This window comes from Corythoichthys intestinalis, chromosome 2 (assembly GCF_030265065.1).
Source record: "Corythoichthys intestinalis isolate RoL2023-P3 chromosome 2, ASM3026506v1, whole genome shotgun sequence".
Classification (NCBI taxonomy): domain Eukaryota; kingdom Metazoa; phylum Chordata; class Actinopteri; order Syngnathiformes; family Syngnathidae; genus Corythoichthys; species Corythoichthys intestinalis.
Genome location: NC_080396.1, coordinates 46,922,945 through 46,937,257, shown reverse-complemented (window position 1 = coordinate 46,937,257; position 14,313 = coordinate 46,922,945). Strand labels below are relative to the sequence as shown.

The 14,313-nt window shown below is 41.8% G+C and overlaps 1 protein-coding gene across 2 annotated transcripts; it reads right to left on the bottom strand.

The window, feature by feature from the left end:
* Positions 1 to 433: 433 nt before the first annotated feature.
* On the bottom strand, positions 434 to 14,122 carry LOC130912447 (formin-like protein 2). 2 transcript variants are annotated; one of them, XM_057830546.1, is made up of 28 exons: positions 13,592 to 14,122; positions 13,277 to 13,360; positions 13,110 to 13,190; positions 12,551 to 12,627; positions 12,401 to 12,484; positions 10,938 to 11,081; positions 10,745 to 10,874; positions 10,506 to 10,582; positions 9,932 to 10,025; positions 9,766 to 9,840; positions 9,559 to 9,669; positions 9,316 to 9,465; positions 9,145 to 9,246; positions 8,824 to 9,044; positions 8,629 to 8,732; positions 5,825 to 6,013; positions 5,482 to 5,502; positions 5,064 to 5,188; positions 4,788 to 4,990; positions 4,487 to 4,721; positions 4,321 to 4,389; positions 4,164 to 4,244; positions 3,732 to 3,861; positions 3,483 to 3,643; positions 2,809 to 2,910; positions 2,636 to 2,728; positions 2,385 to 2,508; positions 434 to 1,644 (listed from the first exon to the last, which is right to left on the bottom strand). In XM_057830546.1, the coding sequence occupies exons 1-28, from the start codon at positions 13,706 to 13,708 to the stop codon at positions 1,556 to 1,558; spliced, it is 3,273 nt and encodes a 1,090-aa protein (XP_057686529.1). In that variant the 5' UTR covers positions 13,709 to 14,122; the 3' UTR covers positions 434 to 1,555. The 2 variants fall into 2 exon arrangements, with proteins under 2 accessions (XP_057686529.1, XP_057686530.1); XM_057830547.1 differs by having other exon boundaries at positions 10,745 to 10,871.
* Between the last annotated feature and the right edge of the window lie 191 nt (positions 14,123 to 14,313).

Here is a 14,313-nt window from a genome sequence, read left to right as displayed (position 1 = left end):
GTGCACTGCTTTCCTCTCCTCAGACGGCAGATGGTGGACCAAGTTACTTTGTTAATTACCAAGTTGTTCTCAAGTTATTTCAGCCAAAGGGGTTAACATGGTTGGCCAAATACAAGAGACCATATTAATGGTGTACCTTTGATTGTTGAGATGAATTACCGCTAATCAAATTCCATAATGGTTAGGATCTGTTTTTCTTGAATATGTTACATATTAAATTGCAATATTAAAAATGTTGGTGCTGTCGAGCCCGTACAGTACATTAAATAGTGATTTTAAATTGTTGGTGCTACCGTTGCCTTGCAGTACTTTTTGTGATATTTCTGTTTGCTGATGAGCCCAATGTCTAATGCCTTGGGTGAGTAAAGATTGGCTGTTAGTCAACAACTTTGTCTCCATCAGATCAAATAATGGCAAGTGTTTTAGCGTTGGATCAACGTTTTGTATTTATTTACACCAAATATAGACTCAACAACAATAACAACAACAAAAACTGGAGAAGCTACAAAATGTAGAAAACTTTGTGCTCTTTTGTGTTCATGTTTACACTTTGAATGAAAAGAGGGATAAAGGGCAACATTGGGGTCTCTGGTGGTTAAGAAACAAGCAGGTGGGATACAGGTTGGTCTGAGTGGATATTTTCTGAGGTTGCTGGGTGGCCTCTATGGTGAGAACGTAACATTAGAGACAGAAATGAAAACCTGTCAGATGTTTCGCACGAGGTGATTCAGATAAGTTCCTGCCAGAACTTTAGCACCAAAGAACGACTCAAACATTGCAAGATTTCTCGGCTGGTTGATCATCCAGCCTAATTTGAAAGTGAAAACTCATATCTTATGTGACATTTAGCTCTGGAACTTTTCTGATGCACCTTGCATGTGCTAACTAGCAAGGTAGCCAGCTAGTAAGACTTCAGGTGAATCTAAGGAGGGTGGTCTATGAGTCGTAACGATTATGTATTTGTTGGTTCTTTTAACGGGCTTTTTTAGCCAGATTATACAAAGTTTCATTTATTGAAACTTGGAATTTACATTTGGTTGGTAATAGTTTAAATACAGTACAAACCAGTAGTAGAACCCTGTACATGTTTCACCAAACAAACCTCCCGAATCTGACCAAAACTCAGACACACTTGCATTCGCGAGACTGAGGAAAGCTTTTACTACAACATACACATGGATGCAGTTGAGGATTGAAAGAAATGAACATGTGCTTTTTAAAAGGTCTGCTGCAAAAGTCATCTAATTGTGGAACAGTTCATGTTCGATTGCTGAACATCTGGACAGAACTGTCTTAGACAATATAATCAGGTGCTTTGTTGATTGAGCAGCGTAACCAATGAGTGGATGAATTTTCCACAATGCAATTTGTACAAGGCTTTGGGGTCAGAGTCCAGTGCTCAAAAACCCTTTCAAGACCAGGGTGCAACATCTCGCTGACTGACCAATTAGAAAGCATGATGTCATTGTGTTCCTCAATTGGAACTTTTCAAAGTGCTTATGGTTGCCATTAATTTAATGTGGGTGAGGCAATGTGGACGATCATCTGTGCCGCTTCAGTAATGTTCTTCGGGGTGGGCGGGGTCACAGAAGAATCGAGAGCTACGTTTAGCCGACCGAGCTGTGAAGGGGCCAGTTTTCAGAGCTGCAGAAAAAAGAGGGAGGGAGGTAGGGTTGAAAAAACAAAAAGTATAACTAGATAGGTAGTTATCTAGAGAGCAACTTAGAACGTTGGATATACGTGTTATTATAAAATATAATTACATTTTTCACCCTTGAAATTGCAGTTTGCAAACCTGACATGTTGTAAATGAACCTTTCAAATCCCATCCCACCAATTTTGTACCGCATTTTCCCTTTATATTGTTAAAAAGTACAGTCTTTCCACAATCAGTAGGCTGAGTTTCCACTTCACTCACAATGCTCCCTAGTCCCAAAATTGATAATCTGGTCAAAAATGTACAAAATATAAAATTGTCACATCAAGTGTCGAATCTTGAATTAAACCAATTTTATGGTGCCACCCAATAAAATGAAACTTCTGTTTTAATGAGTTACTAATTCAGTTGTTGCCACAATACAGTACAAATTGGTACCAGCAGAATATTGTTGGTATGACTAAAGGGCAGAATCACATTTGCACTGACACAGTTTAAATTATACAAAAAAAGAGGTAGACACCTATGTCTGTTATACAGTGAAGAGGGTTAAAGACAATTATTAATTGTTAAACAATAGCAACTAAAACATTTGAATGATGTTTAGAGATACCGTGTATATCTACAGTATCTACTATTTACACAGTACATATATGTCTTTCTTTTCTGTTTTCAGATAGATTCAATGGTGTTTACCTGTGATGTGAGGAGATCAGAGGTCCCTTACCTGTGATAATGTCTTCGATCGCACCATCCTTTCCTTCGTAAACATGTCGGCTGTCCTTTCCTTGTCGTCGTCTCAGCTCTGTCAGAAGCTCCTGCTGCTGGCGTTTGCCTTTGTGAGACGGAGACTGGGGGCGACGGGGTGGGGTGCAAACATGACATTTAAACAACAGAGCAACTTTCAGAAGCACTGACCTACATTTACAGCTGAAATTGACCTTCATATAAGCGCTTAGTCAGAGCTCTTGGTCTTACCTTGGTCTCTTCCTCCTGCTGTTCCTCCTGTTCCAGCTTCTCCAACATCATCTGCTCCTGACGCCTTCGCTGTTCGTTCTCCTCTTCAGCCAACTGAACACACGCATGCAAGTTAACACAAAATGCACAAACTCACTGACTCAAAGGCCACGCAAATTTTTTTTTGTGCTCACCCTGTAAGCTTTGATGAAACGAACAAAGATGGGGAAGAAGACGGATGGCGGCATCGTCTTTGAGCTCTCCCCGAAAAACTTCACTACATCTTCAAAGGCGTCCTGTGGGAGATTTCATACAAATACTTTGATAGGAGTTATATTTGATTATATGATTGAAAAGACACGTAGTGGTTTGCAATCATTGTATTACGTTGAGAAATAGAAAAAAATTCACATTTCTCAACCAAAGTAAAATGTCACAAAAAGTATATACAATGAGGCCTAAAGATACAACCCTGATAAAAAGTCCATCATATGCTGTTTTCTGTATTAGCTTGACATTAACTAGCAGTATTGAAACACAACAAATACAGCAAGGCTCTGCTGGAGTTGTTGTGTTTTGGTACGAGCAAAGTTCTTCTGGATTTGCTGTTTTTTTGGAGCTAGCTGCTACAAAACCAGCATATAGTGGATTTCTCAGCAGGGAACTGGCCTGATTTAATAATTTTTCGAGAAACTAGCTGTCGTTCGGCTGATTTTCTTTGCTTTGACTGGCGATCTAAAACTTGAGTTGTATCTTCTGCCATCTACAGAAACAGTGTTTAGTTGTTCTGCCTGTCACTTTATGTTGTCAATATGGATAGATGAACGTGAAGATACAAACGGTTCACTGTACGTGTGTGTGTGCGTACTTGGGCTATACGTGCATCCTCCTGAAGTTTGTTGAGTCGCGATTCGTGCCTGCTGATGAAATCCTTGAGTGTAGCGTTGTGCTGGACGCTGAACTCTCGCCAGGTGAGTTCCATCCCTCGCTGCAGCTCCTTTACGTCACACAAGACATTTTCCAGACTCACTGAAACACAAAAGTTATACACAAAAGTGTATATGGTTGCATACGATTCAATAGCAGAAAGACATGTTGTCATTTGTCCACTTCTGACCAGCAGCTGCCTTGTCCACATAGTGAAGTTCATTGTAGAAAAGTGCCGCTGTGGGGTATTTCTCTCGGACCACATTGCTAATGTAGTGAAGCAACGTCTGTGTTCTGTCTGTTGATTTGGTCTCCAGGAGCTAAAACCATGCCAACATGTAACAGTCAAGACTTAAGTCGCCAATTTTAAGGACTTATAAAATCTACATTTTCAAGGTATACTGTAGTGTAAGAGCTTTTTGTTTGTCTGTACATTAAAACCTGGAAATCCGCAAATAATACTAACAATAACTCTTTTTCCATTCAACCTGAGCATAAACTAACCTAGATAAATTCTCCTTCAAGAGAAAAAGAACACACTTGACTTGGTTTTGCAAAATACCCTCTCTCTAGAAACTGAGACCCCAAACCTCCCCCGGTCCCTTGTGTTTGTTTGTGTTACCAGGTCCAAGCTCTGTAGTTTGAAGCCATACACAGCCCCTCTTTTACTACTGTTCATGTAGTTTCCAAGGGCTAAGATGATCTGTCCAACAAAATAGAAACAGGTCTAAATAACAAGGACAGTGACAAGCGCAGATTCACTTCAGGAATAAACTGACTTCGAGTATCTTCTTCAGTTTTTGAGATGATTTTATCGATACAGATGCTGCAATCATGGCATGTAGTTGCTGCAAAGAACAGTGGGATTGTTAGAAAAAAAAACTTTTTCATGTTCATGTTAAATGTCATCTTTTTTATGTGTCTTCATTTTTATGTGTGATGTACCGGCGTTAACAGTTGCACATTGTCAGTGAAGTTTCCCATGAAGGTCATGATGGACATGCGCTGGTTGAGTCTTTCAATGCGACTGAACTGGATCATGAAGCTGTCTTCGTCACTCAGCGCCTCCAAAGGTTTTCGGTCCCTCTCGTACTGCCGGAGAAGCTTCATCTCAGCTTCAGTTGGCAGGAAGCGCATCAGACACTCCACAAAATCCACTCGAATTGTCCGCAGGTCAAACCTACACGTGCAATAGTGTGAGTGCTTCTGCCTCCTCCGCAGCTGAGCATGTCCGCATGAGCCTTACGTGTGAATGGCACGGCAGATGACCTCCGGACCCTGGCCGGCTTTTCTCAGGGTGATCGCCAAATTCTTGGCACGGTTGGCATCCAGCAAAGAGACTCGAGATGGCGCTTTTTGGGGAAGTTTCTGTCGCGACAGTGTTAAGTCCATTGCTGGACCCTGAGCCTTTGTTTTGAAAAGTTCCTCAAAGCCCTCCACATCAAGATCCTGGACACAAACAAATAGATAATAATCACATCCAAATTTTTTAACATGACTGATATACTTCAGAATGAATTACCCGCAAGATGGCTTCGTCATCAATGTCATTAAAAACTGTGCCGTTGATTTGACTTGGCTTCAGAGCGACCCAATTCAAAACTGGCATCCGAAACTTGGTCTGGATCGGCTTCTTTATCTTCACCGCTGAACAAGTGAGCAAACGAGTCAGTTATCGTAATGGTCATTGTAGTGTTTCTTTTAAAAGATGGATTTGTGATTGATGGAAAATGTATTACGTATTTGACAATTTTAAAACGGACAGGCGTTAAACTGGTGGGTATGATGATGGGGAAGTGATTGACAATTAATGATTCAACTAATTGGCTGCCATTGATGCCAATAGACATTCAATAGATTACGTAAACTGGAAGGGATAGCAGTCTATCGCTGTCAATGGCAGTGAATGCGGTAAAAATGAGTGCAGTCATCAAACGTACAGAATAACTTGAGTGGTCCCTCTGACAGCAGAATAGGAGAGAACAAACTTGTTAGTGATAATCAGAGTGACAAACTTTTGGGATAGTTTTATACCAAGTACCGAGTCAAAAAATATTTAACTTTCCAAGTACCAGCAATCATCATTACCAAGATTAAAACAAAGTAGCATAATGTAGTAGGTGTATTGTAATCATAAAATATAAGAAACGATGACATTATGCTTCTTAAATAACAATTCTATCTAAAGGGAAATTTGCAATACAACTGAACTTTGCTTGGGCGCGTACCACACACTGAGAATCTCTGCTTTAGTATGGGATCCAGGCTTTTGTCTGTATTTACCTGCTAGTCCAGAGTTAAAGATGACAGTGGGCGACCCCCCGCAACCCGGAAGTGGAGGGGCCACAGGTGGAGGAGGAGGTGGCATCGGAAGGGTAGAGGAGAGCTCGCTGGTTCGGCACGGAGGAGGAGGAGGCGGTGGAGGAGGAGGTGGAGTAGGTGGCGGAGGAGCAGGGAACAACCCATTGGAAACTTTAAAGAAGAGTTATGCATGCTGTTATTGCATCTTGGTGAGGAAGCACACGGAGTCACATAAAGAAATATTTTTAATGTAATTATCAGAGGTTAGTGATACAAGTGACTAATTACAAATTTTGGGGGGTCCTTGTCAGTCGTTTGCTGACTATTTATAGAAAACGGGTTCACTGAAAGCATGTAAGCGAGAATGACAAAATGACAAGTTTGCACACAAGAGACAGGAGACAACAATTACGAGATCCAACTTCATCCAAAGACGTAAACCACAGTATATTTTACCAAATGGATCATCAAACATTACCTACATTTGTTGTTGTGTATTAAATGAGAAAACAAAAAGTAATAGACAATACAGAGACAGATTTGGAACTGTTAAACCACTATGTGATATTGAATGTGTTGTAGGCCTGTACAATAAATCATTGGAACATCGCCTTTGCATTGTGCGCATGCGCAATTGTCACATCGCAGGGTATGCAATTAAAAAAAAAAAAATTTTTAACATGTAAGATTTTGTTTAACTTCGTAAAATCAGCAAGTGTGCAGATCCTGTATCCTGGAACCCTTTATTTACATAAAGCCAGCATTAAATGGCATTATATAAATTAGGGATGTCCCCGATCTGATCACGGGATCGGAAATCGGGCCGATATTTCAGAGGATTGGGTTTTTATTAAAAAATATATGTACCGTAATTTCCCGAATATAAGGCGCACCCATGTATAACGTGCACCCCAACTTTACTGTAAAATCTAGGGAAATTTCTTGTACCCGTGCATGAAGCGCACCCTAATTTTAGCACCAATAAATATGAGTCTCGTGTCTCGAACTTTTATATAGTACGCGGTTGCAGCATTTTTTAATCCTTTTGTCAAATATCAAAAAAAAAAAGTAGAATATTAATTTTCTGTGGTAAAATTGCTCACAATATACGATAATAATTTTCACAAAGTAAGGAGTTGTAGCGAGTTTTAACAGAATTCACCAGCGGAACTAATGTTGGCAAGTTGTGTAGTTCCCGGGGGGAAGAGTTTAGTTAAGGGAACAGCCGAAAGTAAACAAATGTCCCGCGATTTGCGTGAAAGACGTACGTTGTTACTCTGTGAGTTTCAATGTAAATAAAACAACGCGCTTGGCTCAGCGGTTCGACACTCTTCCTCAGACTCCTGTCCTAGCTCGCCACACGGTCAACATTTATACGAAACGGATCACCGTATTTGTTCTCTTCAAGACAACATCGCCGTGTGCCGGCATGTTGCAACGCAAAGGTTAGAAAAATGTACCGGTAAATAATAAACGAACAGTACAAAAAAAACATTTTAATTTTATTACATGTGAAAAATATCATGAAAACAATTATTTACCACATGAAACTTGATTATTATATCACTGTCGTTTGGATTAGGTAATATTGTGCTGGTCCATGCTTACAATGGAACATAAATCATGATGATTTTTTTCTGTCTCCGTCCCTGTACCCGTGAATAACGCGCACCCATGATTTTACGAGTACATTCTTGGAAAAAAAAGTGTGCGTTATATTCGGGAAATTACGGTATTCATTTTTCTGCTTCATGCTCGTACGGCGCCAAAGCTGTTCGACCAAACTGTTTTTCTTGGTCACCAGTGCAGCTGGTGTTTAGTACTTAACGTTAATGATGATTGACAGGTTTGTAGCATTCATCTGACCGGAAAAGCCTCGATAAATCTACAACCAAAGGCATAAATGTGCTAATCATCGTTAAACTTACAGCCAAGTCTGAAGTATGTTGAGCCAATCATTCATTATGTAAGTGAGAGGCTGTTCTCGGCAGCGTGAGCGTCAAAGCATGAGTGAATTTGAGTGGAGTCACTCTATAAAGCATTTAATAAAGACAAGCATTTTTCTACATTATTCTTGTTTAAAAATAATTCACATTATGAAGGCGGCACGGTGGGACAGTGGTTAACACGTCCACCTCACAGTTCTAGGATCGTAGGTGCAATTTTTCCAATGCCTGTGTGGATTTGGTTAAAAGTGATGCAATGAAAAATGTGGGTGTGCCTACATTTTGTGCTGGTGCACCTTAAGAAAAATGTTAGGTGCAACCAATGCAAAAAGTAAGTGTGGAGCCTTGGCTAACCCTAACCTTAATACTGTATATTGCACTGTTAATTTTTTTCTCATATTGTTCAGGCCTATCCCAAACAGAACTATTCAAGTTATCTGGTGAAAACTATTTGAGTTTTAATATCGCAAGATATTGCAAACCCTCCAAAAATCGCAATGATAATTTTTTCCAATATCGTTCAAGCCTAATGTGTTGGTACAAGAAGGCATACAGAAACTGAGTGCAGAGTGACTAATGTGCAAACATACTGTGTACGTTGCAACTGAGTAGTCTCGAATTTGCTTAGCTCAAGTAATGGCTTGACTTATCGCGCTTGAAATTTAGTGGGGGCTTGAGTCACTAGCTTGATTTTTTTGGTAACATTTTTGTAACTCTAACGTGGCACTAGCTTAGAACCAGAAGGTTAAGATTTGAGACTTACTCATAGCTTGCACATACAGCGCAAACATACATGTGAACTACTCACACCTCTGGTAATTTTTGATTGATGAAGTTCACCTGTGCCTGGCATTGGTGGTGGCGGAGGTGGAGGGGGTGGGGCTGGCATATCTGGAGCACCCCCCATTCCTGGTCCCATGTTATGATAGGCTACTGTCTCTGGGCTGAATCATGAAACAAATCATTTCACCATACTGTCTCTGATATTTTTGTGTTAAATCAAAACAAGAACAGAAAATTTGGGGAATACACTACCTAGGAGAGAGAGTAGGGCAGGGAGGAGGCGAGGGTGAGGCAGAATTGGTCACCCCACCATCACCTTCTCCTCTTTGGGGTTGAGGAGCTCCAGGACCACCAGCCTGTTGGGCCTCATGGGCCTGTCGCTCTAGACGGCTTTGACGGCGAATGGTCTGGTCCTTCTCCCGAACAATCCGCCTCAATGTATGCACCTGTGTGTTGGCACTGGCATACACGTCCTGCATGAAGTGCAACATTCTCTTAAGTGTAATGTCGAGATGGGTGGCTCTAGGTTGGGTATTCCTGACAGGGCATTTTCGCTATATCAACAATACTGACCCGAAGTTGGTCCAACTCTTTGTTTGTTTGCATCAGCTGTTTTTCCAGTTCCACGATCTTCAGCATTGCTTCATTTTCCACGTCAAGCAGGCGCTCCGACATCTGTATAGATTCTCACATGAGTAAGAAATAGTCATCTGTATCTCCACTATGCCTTGTCCACTTTCTTACAGTGCCCAAATTCTCCTCCAGCTCTTCCACTCTTTCTAGAGCTGCAGTTTTGGTCTCTGCATCTTCCAGCAGTGTCCCGACATCAAACACGTTGTCCAGGTAGGCCTGGATCTGCACCTGTAGTCTGTCACTTTCAGTGTGCTTCAGCCTCTGGCATATGATTTAGACATCGGTGGACACGACAAAGGTCATATTACTGACTCACGTGGTTTCACTTTCAAGCAAGCTATCAAAAAATGTTACCTCCAGGTGGTCATCCAGATTGAGTTTAGTGAAGTCATACTGTAGATGGACTCGGAAGTTCATATCTTCCACTGAGTGGACCACAATATTTATGAACTGCATGCATGCCACCTGACCAACAATAACAAGAACCAGCCTCGCTTATTGAACTGATATTTCAGTCGTTTTCATGTAAATAAGAGAAAATAGAGGGAGACACCAATTTACCAAGAAGTCGATATTGTCATCTTCATTCTTGAAATGTTCCATCAGTTTTTCGAAACGCATGGACTCTGAGCAAACCTGGAAAAATCAACCGCGCAATCAACAAGGATGTCAGTCAATCAACAAGTGGAGTAACCAAAAAAGTCATTTTTTTATTTTGAGTGTTTACAGTTTTAAAGTTGTCAAAGGCTGACAAGATGATCTCATGACCTCCTCTGACCAAACACACAGCCGCCAACAACTCTAATACCAGAGCCTTGGTCCTTAAGGGGACACACAGAGTCAAGTTGAGCTGTTAATAACATCATTTTTTAAATAGAATGCAGTCTGTACAGCCAAGTGTAGGACTAGGCGATCTGGCCTTAAAAATGATCAGGTTTTTGTTTTTAATCATATTGTCCAATTGTACTGTATATTAGCATAAAGCAAGCAGACGCTTAAAAATAAAATGCATTTTAGTACATAACGAGTCATTTCTTTGCTATATGTGTTTAGCTTTATATTAGTTTGCCTTACCTTGGAGTGTAAAATACTGCCTAAAAACCATCAACATTAAGCATTTTCTTAGGGATTGTTCAAAATGTGCCAAAGTGATTAGTTTTCATCTGTGTATGCAGATGCTTGATTAAACATGACACATCTGATCACTGACATTGATCTAAAAAGTTTTTCAATCTTCAATCTTAAAATCGCCCGGCCCTAGTCAAGTGTATGATTGCAGACTTTTGATGTGCGCTTGAAACCTTGCATTCCTGTTGTTGAGACTCAGAGCAATTTCATTGACGCCATGCGGATGGGACATGACCATGTTGAAACCATACTGAGAGGGAAGTCAGAAAAAAATCATGTATTATTCTCATGCTCGCAGATGCGTCATGTGATGAGGGACATTACTGGGTTTTTACAGTTATGTATTTTTAGATCTTAGACTTAACTTAGACTTTAAGAATGCCACAATTGAATACAAATTTCCTATACTCACCTGGTAGTTCATGATGGCTCGTAGACACATGATGCACACGTGGACATCATCTTTCTTGCAGACAAGTCGGGAATTTTTTAGAGTGCGACTACTGGGCAGCGTATTGGACCGAGTCACCAAAGTAGAACTACTAACATAAGAAAGCACGATCAGTGACCTCACCTGAAAATGGTTCTCTTTTGCCTCTTTTTACCTGATTGAGTGTCGAGCTGCTCTAGGTACAGAAGAAGAAGGGGATGGGAGACTACAGTCGCCATGGAGATCCTCTATTGAGCGACTCCACGGAGAGTCAATAGAAGCTCCGTCTCCTCCAGACTCTGACTGCTCACCATCAAACCTGCACAGGCAAAGTTGGTTGAAGAGCTGCAACAAATTAAATAATAAAATAAAAATAAAATGATATTGTTTTCCTTGTCTGAGTAATGCAATTTGAACCAGCATTGGCACTCAGTATCACGATCGCTGGTAACATGTTCACAGTGGTTACCAAGGCAACACAAACAGTCAACTGGATTTTGTCCAAATAGGTCAAAATTTCTCTGACCTTGAACAGGATGAGTAGTAGAAAGTGAATAAATAAATAAATGAATGAGGCAGTGGGGTGACGCTGTGGTTAGTATATCTACTAAACCCTAACCCTAACCTCCCGGTTCAGGATTTGAATCTCATTCAGCTTAGAGTTTGCATTCTCTCGCTGTGTTTTCTCTTGGTTTCTCCCTCATTTACGAAACATTCCTTTTAGGTTAATTGAAGATTCTCGATCGACCATTTTGCTGGGTGCGAATGTTTTATTTTGGTCCATACCTGTGACTGACTGGAGGTCAGGTTGAATGAAATGAATTAGAGAGGAGAGTTGCAGTGAAAGATGGACTCCGTCATGGCTGCTCTTTGTCATCGATTGCCCACCTATTCATAACTTGTGGAAAGAATATCTTGGAGCAGCTGAGGTGATGAGGGGGTTTGATTTGGGTGCCTCAGTATTGCATCTCTACATTTTGCAGATAACGTGGTTCTGTTGACTTCATCAAGCAAGCAAGAATGGCCTCTACAGGTCAAGGATGAGATCCTTCACCAAGTAAAGGAGAATAACCGTTCACAAGTGGGGAAAGAATGAGGCATGAGATCAAACAAATTTGTGCGGTGTCCACAGTGTGATATCTGTCTGTCATGGTAAAGAAGGAACTGACAGTCGATCGACATTATTACACTAACCTATTGTCACAAGCTCTAGGTCGTAACTAAAAGAACAAGATCGCAGATACAAGCAACCAAAAATAAGTTCCCGCTGCATAATGGCCAGGCTAGCCCTTAGAGCTAGGATAAGAAGCTAAGTCACTCGGGAAGAGCCCACATCGAGAAGAGTTAGATGAGGTGGCTAGGGCATCTGATTAGGATGGGCCTTGGATGCCTCCCTGATAAAGTGTTCTGGGCACATCCCACTGGGAGGACACCCTGGGGTTGACCCAGGACGTGCTGGAGAGACTATATCTTCCAGCTGATCTGGGAACACATCAAGATTCCCCTAGAGGAGCTGGTTTATGCTACGCTGTTGAAGCGGCTACCGCCATGACTCGATGCCAGATAAAACGGAAGAATGGATGGATTGCTGGATCGATTAAATTAATTAGTACTTGACTAAAAAATCTTCTGACTTACGTGACAGCGTATTGAGCGAAGGACAAGTATTCAACCAGGACATCTAGCCCTCGATTCTCCTCGTTCAGGAACTCTCGAACCCACCTACACACAAATGAATATGTCAGACCAACAGGAGGTCGGTTACTTTAAACGGGTAGGCACTCATACCCAATGTGATTTGTGCGAAGAGAAATCTCCAGTTCTCGAAGTGTCTGAGTCGACTCCTGGACCCTTCTCCTAAACTTCTGCAGATACAAAAACAAACGCGTCAGCTCAAAAAGGAAAATACTCAGTTGAAGGATGACCAGAGCCAAAGAAATACAGTATCACATATTTCCGATGCTGTTCAGTGTTTCCACTTAACATATACTGTATCTAGTCACTGACGTTATTGTGCTACAACCACCCTGACTTTGCTGCAGGTAACAAGTGTTCAATTTATTCTCAGTGATAGTGAATTGCTGTCGGTCTCCGTATGTGCTCTGTGACTGACATGTGACCAATGTGGTATGTAGGCAAACTATCGCTTAGTCATCAAGGATGGAATCAATGACTCTGAACAGCATAAGTAGTACAGAAAATGGATGGAAGGATTGTCCGTCCGTATGAAGAGGATGATTGTCTTCACGAAGAATAAGCTTGAAATTGATTAGTTTCATACAATAGCAGGCAAACAGTACACTCATGAGGTTTCTATGTTTACATCAGATTCCATCTCCCTTCTTACCTTGCGTGTGACTGCTGGGTCAAGGAATCCCCGTAGCTTCTGGATGTATGTGTGCGGAGGGTTTTTCACCTGGAATCTCTCCTACACCCCCAAAATAGAATATCACATTATTAACAAGAGAGATATTAACATGTATAGAATTGTACTTTTACGGCTGACAGCTTTACCTGATCACAGATGAGTTCCCACTTCTTCTCATTGTCATAGGAACGCAGCAAACGCACCTTGTCTGGAGGAAGGTTCATTGAATTCTGAAACAGAATTTCATCTTGAATTCCATCAAATGAAAATATTTAGTGAAGTATTATCTTTTGTGATTTCCTTTGTTGCTCAGAGATCCATAATCAGTTAGTACATACAGTATTTCAAAACACCCTCAACAATCAAAAGAAGCCAGTAGTCTACATCAGACTGCTATGTGATTTTCTATGGTATCCCTCCCCCAATGAGTGCATGATTTCCTTCTATATTTGTGTAGCTACCAGCGCAATGGAGAACCTCTCTTCTAGCTCGGCGGCGTCAGGCATCGGGAGTCGGACCGGTGCGGCTCTGGACCGGATCACGGCCAGTTGGCTCTCCATACTCTCCGCGTTCCCCATCACAGACACACTTCACACACGCTTCTACCCAAACACACCCACAACAGACAGAGCGCTCAGCACACAGGCAGCATCAGGAACATGTGGTCAGCCATAGCACACGAACACGACTGGAAGTGATGAAGGCCGTGTGTCTGTTCCTCCTCCCGTCCTTCTGTCTCTCTTCCTGCCCGTCAGTCTGAGCCAGTATACCTGTCTCTCTGCTCGTCTGTCTGTCCGTCTGTCTTCAGATGCTGATACGGACCCAGTTTACTCCCCCCCCCCCACTTGTCTCACTCTTTGTCTCTCGCTTGCCACCGATGGTGATGATGTTGAACCCGGTGATGATGCTGAGCAGTGTTTGGTGTGTCTATCCAATGTGTGTGCATGAGCGCGTGTTGCAGATCAGCCGGTTAATCCTCCCCCCTCTCCACCCCCACACGAAGAAATAGTTGTCGCCGCCTCCTCTTTGTCTATGTCTCTCCACCGCTCGCTGGCTTACTCTCCCAGTCTTTGTGTAGCTGCTGGCTCAACCCTTCCTCCCTCCTCCCTCACTTTTCTGCATCCTCAGACAATGAGGCCTCTGCTGCAATAAGCGCCGCCCCCTTGCATGCTGACGCGCACAC